Consider the following 17106-nt stretch of genomic DNA (forward strand, 5'->3'; position numbering starts at 1 on the left):
TTAATTTCATATGATTTATTTCAAACCATAACTTCACTATAAAAATACAATTTTATCGTACATTTAGTTAGTATTCCTTATAAATATTTCGTTATATCTACAACAAATTACAAACGAGTTAATTTTTTACCACGCATCACATTTAGCCTTTATCTTAACATGTCCCAAAGTAAACATTCCTAAGCCAAGATAAAACCATTATTACACAAATTATATTCATTGTGAGTCGACTGCAATATAGTGACTTTACCTAGTGCCCCACTTTACATTGTTAAAATGTAAACAATATTATATAATGCAATAAAATTTAATCTAATGGAGTTATCTTGACTGAAGATCCATAAGACTTGCGATGTCTTGAAAAATCTCCTCCCTGGTAAGGTAATGCTCTCATATTACTCCCATAATATGGTACATCGTAAGGAGAAATTTGTAACTGATTTATTGTACGAGGTGCTGGATCTCGCCACAAAACTGCTATTAAAGTATAAAATCCAGAAATTGTATTTGAAATTAATTTCATGAAATTGACAATAATTGGGGTGCAAACCCTGATAAGTCCTTGCGTTTCACGCAAAAGTTTCAGAATATAATCTAAAAGGTATTTAATTGTGTGAATCAAAAAAGTAATCAATGTTGATAATAAAAGAACGATAAATATAGTGGCCTGTTTAATGTTAGGCCAAGTCAATGTTTCCGTGAACAAGTCCCTCAACTGATCCTTGAAAAAATCCTGCATTTTCGTACCCAATTCACCCAAATTGTTCTGAGAAACATCATCAATGATCTGACTGGGAGATATGTTATGGACTGGGGTTCTCTCTCTCACTGGTCTCACAACTTCCAGCTTTACTCTAACTTCATTGTAAGAAAATTCAACATTTTTGATTTTATACCAATAACATCCAAAAACTTCCTCTTCTAGACTGACCCACAAATTGTAACCTGCTGGGGCACCAATAGTTTTTGGTTCCGTGATTCCAATCCACACATGTTTTGGAAAATGTTTCAAGCAGCGTTTCCTCACTGCCGTCAAGTTCTCAATCAGATCGTGCTCATCGTCACATACTTTTATTACATCGCGATATGAGTTCAAAGGTTCAACCAGCCTCTTTTCCAGAAAAGTTCCAATAAATAGGGAGCTCTTTAGCATATGTTTCGCAAATTTTCGCACTCTTGTTTCTTCGCTATCGTCAGAAAGGCTTGCAGACGAATTTCGCCTTAATTCCGATATTTTTCTCATATTTCAGAAGTGAAGCCTTGGAAGACTTTCTAAATAAAACAAGGACTTTAGATTAAAACTACACTGAAGTACTTCCCCCAATTACCTACTTCTTGTGTGCTGAAGAAATTGACAAAGCAAACAGATTTAAAGAAAACTACATAATTTTTTCAACCTTCTTTTTTTATTTACCAACTGTCACTTTTTTGACATTTGCCGACAATGACATCTCGTGTTTTTAAAAAAAAATATTTCAAGATTAAAGAAGTTTTACCAGGTTTTACAAGCAAATACTAGAATATGTAATTTAAAGACTGGTTTGTAACATAGCTTCAATTATTATCACTTCTATTGAAATGGAATTTTTTTCAATTTAGAAGTTTTTTTGAACTTGGCATCTAGTAACCATTTGCCCAATGGATACCAACCTAATAACCGCGCATATTCCGAATTAACGAATTTTCTTTGAATTTGTGTTTGTTGACGAAAACGCCGTTTTCAGCGTTTATTTTATAATTTCCGTATGTTTTTTAATTAACCTATTGGAAAGTATTGTGACAGTTTCTAATTTGTCGTTTTATTCCACGCAGTGTCAAATTTTCACCGAAAATTTGGTACTTGAACGGTAACGAGCCATAAATTCGTCCAAATCTTGTGATTCACACATATACAAACCACTGATTTATTTATCAACGCCACGTGTTGAGGAAAATGTCGAATCCAACATTCAAGGCAAGTTGCAATTATTAAAACCCCTACTTTATCTAACCTTATTTTTTTCACACAGCCGTCCGAGGGAAAACGCGAGGAGTTCCGTAAATACCTGGAGAAAAATGGAGTCATGGATGCTTTAACCAAGGTTCTCGTGAATCTTTATGAGGAACCTGAGAAGCCTGAAGATGCTTTAGAGTAATTATTGCACAATATTTTGTCAGAAATTTGACTTTCAACATTTAGGTACATTCGAGACCGCTTAGCCATGCAAGCTGGGATTGAAACGTTCACTCAAATGAAAACAAAAATTGAAGAATATCAGGCTCGAGTTGATGCTCTCACTCAAGAGCTAGAAGAATTGAGAATCAGTATGGAACCACCACCGCCAGCCGACGAGGAAGGTGCCCCGGTAGAAGAAGGTTTTGAACCTACAGGGGGCGATGAGAACCCGCCAGAAGAGGCAGTAGGGGGCAGTGAAGAGGCCCCAGCTGAACAACCGCCAGAAAATGCTGATTAGTAATGCTTCTCTTTGCCATATTATATATTGTTTTTTTTTATTTTTAGAATTTTATTTTTGTTCCTTTATGAATTAATGTTTAGTTTGTTTTAGACTTGTGAAATTAATTTTTGTTTAAAATAACATTATCTTGGGACTTTAATTTGAGATTGATCTCTAATTATAACAATGTATGTACTTAACTCTCTTAACCTGGAAATTAAATTCAGGTGTTGCCTTAACCGCGATATAATATATTCCATTTTTGAGAAGCACATGTATGAATTTTATGTGGATTGTTTCTTGCAGTATTATTTTTTGATTTATAAAATTTGAACAATTTTGTGTCATTATGCACTTGAAAAATCTAAAGTTTTAACAGTCACTGTGTTTATTACCAATTAAAGTTATTTCATTATTAGAAATTGTTTTATTCACAGAATGAGACAAACGAGTTAAATAAAAGCTAAATGTTATTAAATGCTCAAGCTGGAAGTAGATGACAAATCATTTACATGCACTCTTTTAAAAAGTGCGAGCGCGAAAATATATTTTTTGCAAAAAACTGGACGATATATTACACCATAAGCAACAGTGACAGATCTTGTAACAAAATTAAAAACAGTGCTAAATGGTCACTGAAAATTTCATTTTGCTGCTGCTTTGGCAGCCTGACGCCTCTTTACATCCCAGTTGAAAACTCTTGCCATATTGACTTCAGTAGTTGTAAACTGATCCCTGAAAATCAACTCAATTTAGTAATGTCTAAACCTCAGGAAAAATGTCACCTCAAAAAATCTAGATCGTGTTCAACATATTTTAAATTCTTAGTAGCAGCAGCGATATTCTGCGTTAGAAGTTCCTGAGCATCTTTTAAACTATATTCAAGCATGACATTCGCCCCCAGCCACAAGAAAACAGTTTCGGTTGGTGGCACTTTAGCTTTTGCAAAAACTTGTTCACTGAGCAAAAATTGAGTTTCAAATTCATTTTTCTGTTCCCCTAATTTTTCAATCATTGTTAATGAACGCTTTAGTTCGGGTACTTGGTTCTGGAGTCTTTTTTTCTTCGACAACAAATTATATTCCATAAACTTGTATTTAGCATGTTGGTTATCCAATTTTTTTAATACCTCTTCCACGTTTTTGTTATTTTCAGGCCGCGCCATGTATGCATCCACATCTTCCTGGAAAATAAAAAATCATAAGGTTGAGATTGAGGTTATGTCGGGATATTTTTTTTAAAACATGTGGTTGGACTTTTATAACACTTACGACAAACTCGGCTTCGGGAATTCCGGCGTAGGACTTTTTGTCTCCAAGCTCCGTATTATTTTCCGATTCTGACTGTTCCATCGTCTTTTTTGGAAAATTTACCCACACCACCCACTAAACAATTGAAAAATAGGTGATTTTTATTCTATACTCCGTTATGTTGGTAGCCAGAGTGAAGTTGTCAAACGTCAAATATGTGAGGTTAGGAAATCTATAATAATTTTAAAATCTAAACAATTACAATGCTTGCGAGTTAAAACAATCATGGATTTAATTTTCGGTTTATTGACAATAGCGGCGATTTACTTATGGGTTCTCTTTATGGATAGATTTTTTAAAGTAAGTTGTAACACTTTAGTGCTCTTAAAAACTACATAATTTTAGTCATGTTCTCATTACGGATACATCCAATTTCTTAAAGGAACTGGCTTGGAGATTAAGTTTTTCCAGTTTTCGTGGACTACAACAGCTTTTAATAAATTGCTTCTTAGGTGGGGAGGTGACAACACAAAATTTCTGAATTTGTGGTTTAATTTGGGGCTATGTGTGAGCTTAATTTTATTGCCTACTTCTGTCTACCTTTTGTTGGTCGCTTTCTTTCAAAATTTTGTATCGTCCGCTAGTAGTGAGGAAAACATAATTCAACCAGTAATCCCTGGAATTAACCTTCCAGCATCTGAAATTGGTTATTACAGTGTGACTTTATTGTTTAGTTCAGTTTTACATGAATTGGGTCATGCTTTAGCTGCAGTGCAAGAAGACGTAAATGTTATTAATGTAGGCGCTAACGTAATGTTTATTCTGCCAGTAGCTTATGTGAATTTAAATTCTGATAAATTATTTTCTTTAAATCCTTGGAAAAGACTTAAGATTTTGTGTGCTGGAGTATGGCACAACTTGTTGATAGCTTTCCTAGCTTACTTACTATATACATCTCTGCCGTCCGCTTTTTCGCCTTTTTTCAACTTTGGTAAAGAAGTTGTAGTAACAGAAATTCAGGAAAAATCACCAATTATTGGAAATAGGGGTTTAAATGTCGGCGACTTAATTTCAAAAATTAACGATTGTGAGGTTGACAATGAAAATACGTGGTATAAGTGTTTAGTGACCTTAAGAACAAAAAAACCCGCGTTTTGTATTGAAGCAGATGTTGTTCACAATCTCGATGAAAGTGTGCATTTGAAACATTCAGAAAGTGGAATTGTAAGCTGTTGTCATTCAGATAATAAAGGCAAATTGTGTTTCGAATATCTGGATAGTAAAGACAGCATTTTGGAGTTGCCCCCATATGCGTGTTTACCGGGAAGAACTGTGATAGAAGTCTCCACAAATTTTTGTATGGCTGACCCCCATATTTGCCCCAAAGATACTTATTGTTTCAGACCGATTTTAATGAACAATACGAATTTATTTAGAATCAAGCGAGTCAATCAAATTGATGTTATCTATATTGGCCCTGTATCCGATCTTGTAAAAACAGTCACAGTGTCTTCATATATTCCAAAATATTCGTTTTTAGGGACGCAAATTCCTGACGTCGTTACGAAATTTTTGGGATATTTAGCAATGTTTTCAATGGGGCTGGCTCTAGTCAACATTTTACCGTGTTTGTTTATGGATGGCCAGCACATAACTAATACTTTATTTCACATTATTTTCGCAAGTCATTTAAGAACTACACATATTAAGATTATTTCAGGCATTGTGACCGCTTCTTTTACACTTTTGTTAGTGATTCATTGCATTATCGTTATTTGGACTAAACTTAATTAAATTGTGATAAAAATATTGAATAAAATTGTTTTTAGATAACAAGTATATTCATTTTAAATCACAACCCTTGAATCTTATTATTTTGCTAGAGAAATCGTAGTTTCCAACTCCTTTAAACACCTTTCTCCATACTTTATGTACATTTTAATAGTTATTTCGTCAGTGTGTTGAGCGTTACTCCTAAAGTCACGTCGTGCCCATTCTTTTAGTTCTTGCCGATGTGCAGGGTCGGGGACTTGCTTTATAGCCCTGAAGATTTTTCTGTAAAGATTTTTTACTTCTTGTTTCAAAATAAACTGAAATTTTAAAAATCGTATGCGAGTTGTTTTTATCAAAAAACATACGTGTTTTAAACTGAGGACTGGCTTTGCAAATTGGGACATTACACAATCAATCCGGCTTTTTGGGAAATTATTCGAAAATAATTTTTTGGGGTTACTTGTAGGTTAAAAAATGTGCGCTTGCGCAGTTGGTAGACTTGCGCGTTTTGAATTTAAAAGTGTGGCGGGAATACCCCACTTCGAGTACCAAAATAATCACAACATTATTGAAAAGCTCAGCTTGTAGTTCTCATCGAAATTTTCCTAGTGTGCGCAGTTTTTATGTGAAAACAGATTTTTTCACTATTAAATTGAATTCGTAGTGCGTATTTGATTTGCACCTTATTTTGGTTTTTCTCGTTTTGCACTTTTGGTTTTCATTTATGGAAAAAAGTGCCGCTGAAGAGATTGCGAAAGTTACGATTAAAAAGGAAGTGCTTAACGATGATATAAAAGTAAGTTTAATTTTGTACTAGAAATTAATTAACAAGTCTGGTTTATTTTAAAAGCATACAGATTTACAATGTCGATTTAAAAATAGATTTCGTCATTGTTGATGTGTTCGTTTGGGGAAGAGGGGACTAGGATATATCGAATATAATATCAAAAATATAAATTTTTTTGATCATTTTCAGTGTTAAAATTTAAATGCGTTGTAGGCTTAAGCACGGGCCTAACATGGATGTGTAACTTGAACTCGATACTTGATATGGGGTATCAAATGGCAGATGGCGTGCAACTGATACCCATCAGCCAGACATCGTAAATACACGTTATTTTATATCCTTGCATCTCGCTGGATATTTCGTTGATGCTTTACAAATCATACTTCTCAAAACATGTTTATTATTTTAATTTAAACGGCTTTCCAGACAAGCAAATAACCTTTATTTAAACAATTACCGATCATTAATGTTGGCCAAATAAACATTTTTCTTTTACAAGGACCATTCGCCGCTTCACATCAACTTACCAAGAGGGCTATTGGTTTACCACTGCCAATTACCATACATTTATTTGCTAATACAATTATTTTTTTGAATTTAATTATATGAGAGAACAAAATCTTAAATTTAATAAAATTTTAAATTTTTTACTTATGATTTTTTTTTAATTAACAAAGAAAATACGTCCAAGTTTAAAATAGAAAATTTTATAAAGCAAAAAATAAATTTTTCTTATATTGAGCCATTTGTGACAAACACATCAATTATAGATAGATAGATTTTCCAAATTTAAAAGTGGCTACCAAAAGTTTTCTTCGATTGCATTTGAAACCCAAAACCATGGATCACCAAGAATGTTTCCTCCTTAACAAAAATTTGCTTTAGACAATTTAATGGGTTTGAAATCTTAGTCAGTTTATAAACTTGCTATATATTTCTTAAAATTGGGTCTTCTAGAGGAGTTGCGCTATGTTTTTAATTTGAGTTATTTGTGGAACTTTTTAAAAGTTACTGCTCTAAAATATTGCTTTCTAACCATTGTCAGCAAAAATATTAGGCAAAAAAGCCCCATTTGTATTAAATCAAAATTTCTTAAGGGTAGTAAAGTTATACACGAAAGTTTTCTATTTTTCTTTTATTAATAATAATTTATCACATATTGGTAGAACCCTTTATGTTTAAACTGTAAATAAAAACAGATAATAATAATAATTTTTGAGTTTGTCATGATTTTCCAAATCATATTTATTTTTTTCTGGTTATTTTTTTGAACAAAATGCTTGGTAAATTATGTGGGGATAAAATGGAACTTCTTCTTTTTTAATTACGAATACAGCTTCTGATGATGCTTGAATAAAAGTGAAATCGGTTAAGACTCCTAGAATCGTTTTTGCTTGGAAAAGGTCCACCTTTTATACTTAATTCTTATATTATTTTTAAGTTTTGATTTTGATGATCTACTATTTTAATAAGTTATTGAAGAAATTGGTAAACTTGATAAATGATAGATATAAGTTATACTTATTTTCAGATTTCATATTATGTCTGATGTAAAATCAAAAAAAAAAAATGTTATGCGTTCTAATATTTCTAATAAGACGGTTTTTTGAAACAAATAAATTTGTTTCTTTATGTTTATTAAATTTCATGAATCAGCTTCGTTTGTTGTCTTGAAAGCGATTGATGAATAAGTGTGTTGTAACACCGATAAAATAATAATTTAGTTAAAAATTAAGTAAATCAAACATTATAATGTTGATTATTTTTACTTGAAATTTCCTTAATGGAAATACTATTTTTTGTAGGGTCTCTGGTTGTAAGGGCTAAACGTAAGAGTGTATAAAACGTACGAGTTCAAGAATACTTTGAGTTATTTTTTTTTTTTGGTTCCTAAATGAGCATAGTTTGTTAAAAAAAAATAATTGTAACATTTTAAGGTTTTTCAAGATTTTGTTCGTGATACTCGTTTGTAAAACCTTTTTAATCTGTAACGTAAGACAAATGGTCCTTTTTCGATTTATTACCCTATGAAATGTATATGTCGTGGACACATAGTGAAACCCGGATTTTCATGAAAATTCTACTCAGATCATGAAACGTCGGCATTTTGTTTCAGAAAATGTCTAGGTTTTAAGAAAAAAAATATTCTGCTAATTTATTTGGTCAAAATCTTTTAAAAATGATTTCACCAAAAATTTTATTGCCTATTTTTTTACGAAACTCGTCAAAAATGTCACAAAATTACATCAAAAAATTTAAATAGAACAAAGTTTGAATTAAGGCCATTTATAAACTTACTTTTAATTATCGTGAATTTTAGTTCTAATAATTCCAATTTATGATTTGTTAAGTTGAAGTAATAAACTTGTTACAGAAAGGACCCACACCCATTATAATTAAAGACAATTTACTACCGTAATTTTACTTATTGTTAAAATATTTTTTCATAAAAAAAGTTATATTTTTGTTTGGCTGATATAGGTAATATGAGTAAACAATTTAAAAGTTTGCCAAAATATGCAAAAATTACCATTACCATGCACTTTTATTTGGGGAGGCGGCTAAAACTGGGTTCACCCGGTATAACAAAAAACTGATGTAAGTATCGAGAAAATAGTATGAGCAAATAGAATAAGACAAATAAACTAAATTTAGAAATCGGTGTTACCATTTTTCAAAATTATTTATTATAAAAAAATAATGACAACACAAATGTGTTTATTAATTGTTATTTGCTAATGTAGTACAATTATAAGGCATATATATGTATCCAAAGGCTTTTAGCACATTGAAGTAACATAATTCCTGTATTTATTAGATCGAAACTAAACCCCCTTCAAAATTTGTTTATGTAACATCGTATTTTGCAAATTAGTATGTTTGAAAATCAATCCGATCTTTCAATTAATAAATCTGTGCAAATATCAGATTTCAGGTCCCGAAATACCATTATGAATCAGTAAAATAAAAATCCATTAATAACGTGTTGCAATTTTTTTCGTTCGGTTTTTCTCTCATTTTCGTTCTAATGTTACTTTTGGTGGTAACATTTCAATAGGTGAACTCTTTGGCGGCAAAACTGTTCTGTCTGTATAATTAGAGACATTTTGAAAGTTGACACCACGGTGTCTGTTTACTACGCTGAACCAGCTACGCCCTCTTCGTCTCTTTAACTCCTCCGCAGAGGTGGATATCTTGTTTCCTTCAAGCTCCACCTATATGTGCATTATGTACCGTAAAACTACATTAGCTGAATAAATCTAATCATTTGAAAAATTATTATCACACAGTTGCTGTGTTATAACATGGAAAAGCCATAGAATACCTACATTTCCTAGCTTATAAATTAATTAACCTTTCATTCTAACGTATTGAATTTCTCGTGTTCTGCAACAACATAGTTTTTACTTTATTTCCTTTGTGTTATGATTTTTTATGAATTCACCAGGTACATCTAACTTATATTATAAGAACAGAGCTGTATTAACCGCATTACACTAAAATATTTTTTATCATAAATTGAAAAATGTAGGACAAAAAAGTGTTGGCCTATTAAAAAGTACTCAAATGTCAGGATTTTAACGTTCCAGCACACCTGGTGATGCTAATTTGAATCGAAACCACGTTGCTTCTCGGGTGAGATGGAGAGGCTATCGTTTTCGCAAACTGCAACAACTCCTTATATTAAAACTGCATGTAGAGTGCGAACATGATCTGCAGGAATGAAACCCGGGTGTTTTATTTCGCCTTCTCTTAGACAAGCATCGGGTAACTCTGACTATTAATAACCACTTCGTTTAATTAAAATAAGCAAACAGACACCCCCCTGTTTTGCATTTGAAGAAACAGCTATATTATTACGACGAGTGTGGAATAAAATTCTTATTTTAATCGCGGCTTTGTCACGAGATGGCAATGTTTTATGGATTTTTTTCTCTGATAAGATTTTTATTAGTAATAACACGAAAACGTTTCGAGACTAATTAACAAATTCTAAAGATATTTGCCGGTGATAAAATTTCTCGTAAAAGAATCATTGTTAATGTGTTGCAGGAATTTGCTGAAACAGCCATGAATGAGCTTCTAGGCTGGTACGGATATGCCAATAACAATCACAGGGATGCACGTGCATGCAAGTCGCATTCCGGAAGCAACAGTTCTGGACCGTCGTCTCCCAAATTTAACGGTAATTAGAGAAGATTTATAATTCTATTTTTGTTTTTATTATACACTTTTACTGTCATAAACATCAAAATTATTTAACGTTTTTTAATAGCGTTATGAATCCTATATTGCAAAGTTAATTCGTCGAAATTTTGACCCAAAACTGCTAAAAATGTAAACGTAATTTAATCACGTAATCTGTAATTAAACCTTCGTAAATGATGTTTGAAGTGTGCATTGTACTTCAATTTTTACATTTTACGAATGAAATGGCTCTAATGAGAAATACAGCTCTGTTTCAGGGTTTTAACTGAGTGCTGAAAGTTTTTTTTGTGTTATTAGATATCACTTACTCACATGCAGTTTAAAAAGATATTAAAATTCAGGCTCAAACTGCTGCTAGCTTGTCTTTTTTCTTTGTATTAATTTTTGACTTGACTACTTCAAAAAAATATCAAAAATTGAAACAGGAATTAAATTAAATTGGGGAGGAGATAAAATAGCTCAAATTTTTAACATAAATGCTTTAAAAATCAAACTTTTATTTCAGCAGACCTCATTATGCTCAATCAATGATCGTAATTACAAGAATGTTAATCAGTATTAAATTCCTCGTTAGAATTATGAATAAGTATTCAAATTACATGCGCCGAACATTTAATTATTTTATTTTTTACTTTTTTACTGTACATTTAGCTGTGCATTGAATGCAACCTCTCTAATTGTCATTTATACATTAAATTTATGAAATGAAAATTTGCTACCAAGACCATTAACAACAATTGCAATTATTCGCAATAACTCTTCGACCTCATGCAGTGGCACACTTAACAATATAACAGCTTGTGACACCTTAATAATGCACGAAAATAACTTTTAGTAAATATTGTGTGCATTGCAGGGCGGTGATTTTTCAGGCACATTGTGTGAGCCGTTGAACGAATTTCCCTTTGTGCGAAAAAGTTTTATCGATAATTTCCTTGAACCATGCTTCAGCATGTGTGCTATTCGTGGAATTCCATTACCAATCAAAATATTTCGAACCTTCTTCACGCTTAAACGTCCACAATTAACCTCTGATTGATGAAAAGCTTTCATTGGAGTTTGCTGCAAGGGGTGGAGTTCCTGGAAATATCGAGCTTTGTTTGGCACCCATGCCCATGTAATTAATCAAAAATGCCCCCGTCATGTCGTGGGTGACAAAGGGTTGTGGAATTTTTCCCTTTGAGGCGCATGTGAAAGATAATCCGGGCGGCTATTTCGAGGCGGTGTAATATTAGCCTCGCACACTTTTACGCCAACTTTGAGTTATAGGGAAGGTTCATTTGATCTTTAGCCACGTGCGACGGAATCAAAACATTGCATTATGCGGGATTTTACCAGAATTAAACCGGGAAATGGTTTATTTGCTTAAGCTGGGTCCAGGATTCGAAAGCTTTGAAGTGTTTCACTTTCGGCATTCGAGCCTTGTGGCAAATTATGCAGTTATTTTGAACGCAAAATAAAACACTTTTGTTTGTAATACGCAGAAGAGTGAGAGTGATGGTTGTTTTGGCTCAAACAAGGAAAATTTAAGGAAAATGAGGTCAAGGAAGATTGTGTTGGCTCAAAATACTTGTGATGAAATTACTTCTAAACATATTAGGGACGAGAATTAAAAACTTTAGCACCTACATACGTTGTAACTTATTTTTAGATTACAGTTAATGAGATTTTTATATCCTTCTACTAAAGTTGATTATCCTAAAAGTTGTTCAAGGTACCTACATAATTTTTTTTTGTGGGGATCGAGAATTAACTAGAGACTTTTGTTTTTAATTTCATTTTTGCAACACGAATACCTCATACTGTGTCTATGGTGCATTTAAGCTTACATCTTATGTTGCCGTTAAAATACGCTGATGCATAGTTTTTGTCAATTTTGATATACTTTTTTATAATAATTTCTGAATTTAGTGAAATTTCTAATTCAATATTAGTGTTGCAAAAAATCTTAAGGACAACACGAGTTTAAAAATCTCAGCCTATAAAATTCTCGCTCCTTCTGGTCGCTCGAATTCAAACTACGATCTCGATTTTTAGACTGTATAAAACTCTAAGTTGTCTTAATAGCTATTACTTTTTCCAACACTAATCCCTTATACTGTTTTTCTATGGTGAATAAGCTTACCTCTTATGTTGCCGTTAATATACACTTTTCTATAAAATACGTCGTCAATAACAACATATTTTATTCATAACATACTCTTATCTTGGAATCTTGTCAATTTTGACATATTTCTTTATAATAAATAATTTCTAAATTTAGTAAAATTTTTGATTCAATATTAGTGTTGCAAAAAATTTTGAAGGCAACACAAGTTCTATAGTTTTAAACTTTTGTGGTCTTAAAAGCTATTAAAATCTATGATAAAAAACAGTTATTTACTTTTTATGCAAGTTTATGAAGGAGGTTCAAAAAACAAGCTATTTTAAATAATAATAATAAGAGATTTATTTTTATTTTTTTTATTATTTAACGTTTGCTTCATTATAATTAATAATGTTATTAAATATATTTGTTTTTTTTTGTTTAGCCAACAACAAATTGCTAAAAATTAAAATTTAGCTTTAAGGGTGTTATGCAGTGAAGTAAAATTTCAGTTTTCAGAAATATGCAACCCAAATTGCAGGGCGTTTAGGCTTGCACTGGCAGCTGTCAATCAACGGATTAAAAGACCGCCTGTGGCGACGGTCGCTAAGACCACACCAGACCGAACCTTTTAAAATAATCTTAGTAAAATTTTCGGAATGTGCTCTTTCCCTTATTTTCATATATGATAATAATACTAATAATAATAACAAAATGCCAAGTTGCATTGTTAAATACTTAATGAAGATAAATAATCTTTTATAAACCGAACACAAATAAAAAAGAAATTATAAGGACCATGAATGGCTTTATATTCACACAAAATATTTTATTAGACTTAGCAAACACTACACTATAAAACAAAATTACACATTTACACATAGGTACAGGGTGTCAATTTTAAAACTTGGAATCGGCGATATTTCTAGAACTGAAAGTTATCGAGAAACCGTTTCGGTGAAGCCTTGAAGCCACAGCCACCTCAAGCTGTATATTTTAAATGGCACTACCCTACTTCTGATACATCAGTAAATAAAGTAATTAATTAAAAACATTCAAAATATGTCGTCTCCTTAGTGCAACAACTAGATAACTTGAAATTTATAGTTTTGAGTAACTGCAGATTAAAGATTTAAAAGACAAAAAACTACATCTTGAAAGTAATCAAAAATTATTATTGTTAGTCATACAAGTGTGTAATATACTAAACTGTTTTTTTAATGTGACAGAAATTTAGGTTTTAGGTTTTTGCAACTGCAACAAATACTTTAAAAATGCCTAAAATTTAAGTTATCTAGTTGTTCCACTAAGGAGACGAATTTAGATCAAATATTATTATGTGTGAGAGGTCCGACTTATTTTTTCTATACTTGACCGAACTTACTACAGCCGTTCGAAATTTTAATACATGCCGTAATATAATTCTAATTTTTGGACTGAGTTTAGCGCATTTGGCCAATTCTTTTAATTTATTACAATAATTTCGCAAGATATGGTTTCTACACTCGATTTTTTCAATATAATAATCCGGGCCATATGGTTTGATATTTTTTATTTTATTATAAACACTACTATCACCATCTCCTATAATTCGTTTATACCGGCTGCCCCAGGCAGGTTTGGATATAGGAAATTAACATGGGAAATTAGTTTTAATTTTTTTCCGGCTGCATAAGTAACAGAAATTAATATCTGATTAATGGAGCTCGAAAAGGGCTATCTTATCGACATTTTTGTCAATTCTCCAATTAACTCTATTTAGGCGAAAGTGGCTCTTGAAAAATCGAAATTTGAATTTGCCGGGTTAGCGTTACTAAGAAACGAACTATCAAGTCAAATTATGACAAGTTTTCCTTTGGCAACAATGACTTGATAGTTCGTTTCTTAGTAACATTAGCCCGGCAAATTCAAATTTCGATTTTTCGAGGGTCGTTTTCGCCCAAATGCAGTTAATTACAGATTCGACAAAAATATCGATAAGATAGTCCTCTGCACTTTAGAGAAAAAAATTTTTTTTTTAATTTCCAACATATACCTGATTTTTTTAAACTAAAATTATGTTAGGAATTAATTTTTAACTAATAAGCAGTGCTAATTTAGAGCGAAATTTATTTATCTCTTACAAGAGTCGTTTCCCCTATCCGGGGACACACTGTGTATCTGCTTCGAATTTTGTTGTCATTTATTTTGCGTTCTTTAACGTCGAATAATTCGCGAATTAAAATTTGAATACAGTTAAATGTTCTATAAATTGGCCACAATGCTACTAGACTTAAAAAAAATGTAGCTAAAACCAGATACCATCAGTTTGAAATTCAACAAAAAGGAAAGCTTCTTCCAGGTACCGCTTGTGTAAAATCATTATTAGGGGTTAAGCGCTCGATGGGGGGTAATAACGGCTGTAAATCATGAAAGAAGCTTGAGATTTTCGGTCCAAGGGTAATGGGGGTTGCATCCATTTTTTAAAGTTTTTTTGTAATTTAGCTTGTATTATAAAAAAAAATTAAACGTAGCGAGGTGCATATTTTAATTATCTACATGTCAATAAAAAATTTGTTTTAAATGTTGCACCGTTACAAAGAAAAACCTGGGCAAAGTTTTACAATAATGGTAATTTTTTAGAGAATCTAAGTAATATTTTAAAAAAATTACATCATAGCGGGGTACGTTATGCTATTATTTACAGATAGAGACGTGGATCTTGTTGTAGAATTAAAAAATATAGATTTTACACATAGCTGAAATTTGTATATTTTCCCGTATAAATTTTAGACACTAATGGAGAGCCTTAATAAAGAAAACAAAACCTCTAATCCGTTCACGTAACTGTTGCCGCTAAGCCATAAACCGTACCCCTTGTAAATCTTCATAATCACCCTCAAACCGAACGCTCGTGCCTGTTTCTTTTGTTGTGAAAATCGAGGGTTTTCGGTACCTACTCAATATGTCTATCCTTGTTTTTGCATGTCACTGTATGTTGTCGGAGTAAGAGGAAGATAGTGACGTAAAACTTTCAAATGAGAAACAGAATTCCTGATCAGTGGAAACAAAAATGTAGACTCAAATTTTAAAATTTATTTAAAAATATTTAGCAAACATTACTTTTCTAAAATAAAATAATAAAAATACAATACATGTATGTAATATCCTACGGCTAATCAGAATATTTTTCGAATGAAGAAAACAATTCTTCCAATTGTCAGGTTGAACTTGCTGCAGTGATTCATTCCACATGGCCAAAACAGCTTCTTCACTGTAGCCGTTTCTTCCAATGTGTTTGTCATAATATTTTTTTGTCTGACTCCAAATTAACTCTATTGCATTAAATTGGCAGTAATAGGATGGTAAACGCAAAACCTTTTGTTATCGTTGATTTGAAACCACGAAAAACAATGCATAAACTTACTCTTCTCCTTTTATATTCAGGATTGTTTTCACTTTTAGAGAAAGTTAAATCTTCTGAGAAATTTTTGTTATTCATTATTTTCAGGTAAAGAAACAGGATAATATTTTAAATTTTCTTACTAAATTCTAAATTGCAGCCCTAAACACCTGCTTTAATTTTTCATTATTTAATTTTGAATAAGGAATTTTGTTTATTTTAGATAATCAAATTTGTATTGAAGTTTGAAATATTCTATTTAGTATATCTTTGGTGGGTACCCATCGTAGCATATCTGTCTAAGTAAAAAAATGTTAAACAAAATTTATTTACTCTTCTCTAAAGAGATATAGCTCTTAAAATATCAAATATTTGTGTTAGAGCTTTTACCATCTAAGTTACACAATATTAAGTATAGTTGAAGGGAACAGTAGATCTTATAACGCAAAAGAACAGAGAAATTAGTCAAAACTTAAACTTAAATACAGTACATCGTGCCTTCTATTACATAAAAGTTTAGGCTTTTGGAAAAGATGACTTTAGGTCAATTTTTGCCATGGATGTAGAAAAAGATCGACACCATTCAAGATCTTGGGAGTCGAATATTGTGGATAGACGAAGCAACACCCACTCGGAATGGTATTTAATATGCATCACAATAATTACTAATGGGGATTAGAACATCCTAGAGTTGTTCGCCGACGAGGATTCCACAATCGCTTTTCCGTCAACGTTTGGGCTGGTAATCGGTCATAATTTTTTAATAGGCATTTCATTTTTGCCTCATCGGCTCATTTTTTTGCAACAAGAATTTCAAGATATGCTAGACAATCTTCTTCTACCCGCTATACAAGACAGGCAATGACTTATAGTAGATCTAGAAATATTTTAGAAACAGAGTCAAGTTGATTGTTAATTATTGTTCGCACAGCTGGACGTAAATACTCTTACCATAAATAAGTCGAAACCCAACACCCCAGGTCAAAATTTTGCACTTCCTTCTATTGAGAACAGAATTTTATGAAGATTAAGCTCGGTAGCAGGCCATTTGTGGTTTACCAGAAGATGATGATAATGATGACACTCATAAAGTGATTAACTCTGTTCTATCCGGAGAGATGGGGAAGTTCTATTGCTTGGTCTCCTCGATCACCCGACCTTACTACTTCAATTTTTTGGTGTGA

General features: G+C 32.0%; 6 protein-coding genes across 8 annotated transcripts in view; 3 read left to right on the plus strand and 3 right to left on the minus strand.

The window, feature by feature from the left end:
• Nucleotides 1-1576, minus strand: LOC123008172. Of its 2 annotated transcripts, none has more exons than XM_044403829.1 (2): nt 1329-1576; nt 1-1272 (listed from the first exon to the last, which is right to left on the minus strand). In XM_044403829.1, exon 2 carries the CDS (start codon nt 1241-1243, stop codon nt 308-310), a length of 936 nt encoding a protein of 311 aa, XP_044259764.1. In that variant the 5' UTR covers nt 1244-1272; nt 1329-1576; the 3' UTR covers nt 1-307. The 2 variants fall into 2 exon arrangements, with proteins under 2 accessions (XP_044259764.1, XP_044259763.1); XM_044403828.1 differs by having other exon boundaries at nt 1333-1575.
• On the plus strand, nt 1509-2853 carry LOC123008176 (c-Myc-binding protein homolog). 2 transcript variants are annotated; one of them, XM_044403834.1, is made up of 4 exons: nt 1509-1524; nt 1813-1954; nt 2010-2131; nt 2180-2853. In XM_044403834.1, exons 2-4 carry the CDS (start codon nt 1934-1936, stop codon nt 2451-2453), a joined length of 417 nt encoding a protein of 138 aa, XP_044259769.1. In that variant the 5' UTR covers nt 1509-1524; nt 1813-1933; the 3' UTR covers nt 2454-2853. The 2 variants fall into 2 exon arrangements, with proteins under 2 accessions (XP_044259769.1, XP_044259768.1); XM_044403833.1 differs by lacking the exon at nt 1509-1524 and adding an exon at nt 1619-1743.
• Nucleotides 2854-2942: 89 nt separating this feature from the next.
• Nucleotides 2943-3858, minus strand: LOC123008175 (prefoldin subunit 3-like). Its single transcript, XM_044403832.1, has 3 exons — nt 3707-3858; nt 3221-3618; nt 2943-3170 (listed from the first exon to the last, which is right to left on the minus strand). The coding sequence occupies exons 1-3, from the start codon at nt 3785-3787 to the stop codon at nt 3080-3082; spliced, it is 570 nt and encodes a 189-aa protein (XP_044259767.1). The 5' UTR covers nt 3788-3858; the 3' UTR covers nt 2943-3079.
• Nucleotides 3853-5518, plus strand: LOC123008169 (membrane-bound transcription factor site-2 protease). Its single transcript, XM_044403825.1, has 2 exons — nt 3853-4045; nt 4091-5518. Exons 1-2 carry the CDS (start codon nt 3971-3973, stop codon nt 5477-5479), a joined length of 1464 nt encoding a protein of 487 aa, XP_044259760.1. The 5' UTR covers nt 3853-3970; the 3' UTR covers nt 5480-5518.
• On the minus strand, nt 5506-5956 carry LOC123008177 (LYR motif-containing protein 2). The gene is made up of 2 exons (XM_044403836.1): nt 5824-5956; nt 5506-5775 (listed from the first exon to the last, which is right to left on the minus strand). Exons 1-2 carry the CDS (start codon nt 5860-5862, stop codon nt 5557-5559), a joined length of 258 nt encoding a protein of 85 aa, XP_044259771.1. The 5' UTR covers nt 5863-5956; the 3' UTR covers nt 5506-5556.
• Nucleotides 5957-6033: 77 nt separating this feature from the next.
• Nucleotides 6034-17106, plus strand: part of LOC123007231 (sine oculis-binding protein homolog A) — a 17094-nt gene continuing 6021 nt past the window's right edge. Inside the window, exons 1-2 of the mRNA XM_044402408.1 lie at nt 6034-6254; nt 10299-10431. Of these exons, the coding sequence (XP_044258343.1) occupies nt 6183-6254; nt 10299-10431 (205 nt within the window). The 5' untranslated portion in view covers nt 6034-6182. The remainder of the gene's footprint in view (nt 6255-10298; nt 10432-17106) is intronic.

Source organism: Tribolium madens, unplaced genomic scaffold (genome assembly GCF_015345945.1).
Source record: "Tribolium madens isolate multiple individuals breed KSU strain unplaced genomic scaffold, Tmad_KSU_1.1 Scaffold_3;HRSCAF=73;Tcas5.2_LG2, whole genome shotgun sequence".
Taxonomy (NCBI): domain Eukaryota; kingdom Metazoa; phylum Arthropoda; class Insecta; order Coleoptera; family Tenebrionidae; genus Tribolium; species Tribolium madens.

Bases quoted from the DNA above. Each gene is read 5' to 3' on its own strand.
- LOC123008176 (XM_044403834.1), top strand. From the start codon at position 1,934: ATGTCGAATCCAACATTCAAG. The intron at 1,955-2,009 runs GCAAGTTGCAAT...TTTTTCACACAG, and splicing joins TGTCGAATCCAACATTCAAG to CCGTCCGAGGGAAAACGCGA. The intron at 2,132-2,179 runs GTAATTATTGCA...TTCAACATTTAG, and splicing joins AAGCCTGAAGATGCTTTAGA to GTACATTCGAGACCGCTTAG.
- LOC123008172 (XM_044403829.1), bottom strand. From the start codon at position 1,243: ATGAGAAAAATATCGGAATTAAGGCGAAATTCGTCTGCAAGCCTTTCT.
- LOC123008175 (XM_044403832.1), bottom strand. From the start codon at position 3,787: ATGGAACAGTCAGAATCGGAAAATAATACGGAGCTTGGAGACAAAAAG. The intron at 3,619-3,706 runs GTAAGTGTTATA...TTTATTTTCCAG, and splicing joins TTCCCGAAGCCGAGTTTGTC to GAAGATGTGGATGCATACAT. The intron at 3,171-3,220 runs GTGACATTTTTC...GTTGATTTTCAG, and splicing joins CACGATCTAGATTTTTTGAG to GGATCAGTTTACAACTACTG.
- LOC123008169 (XM_044403825.1), top strand. From the start codon at position 3,971: ATGGATTTAATTTTCGGTTTATTGACAATAGCGGCGATTTACTTATGG. The intron at 4,046-4,090 runs GTAAGTTGTAAC...ACATAATTTTAG, and splicing joins TTATGGATAGATTTTTTAAA to TCATGTTCTCATTACGGATA.
- LOC123008177 (XM_044403836.1), bottom strand. From the start codon at position 5,862: ATGTCCCAATTTGCAAAGCCAGTCCTCAGTTTAAAACAC. The intron at 5,776-5,823 runs GTATGTTTTTTG...TTAAAATTTCAG, and splicing joins CAGTCCTCAGTTTAAAACAC to TTTATTTTGAAACAAGAAGT.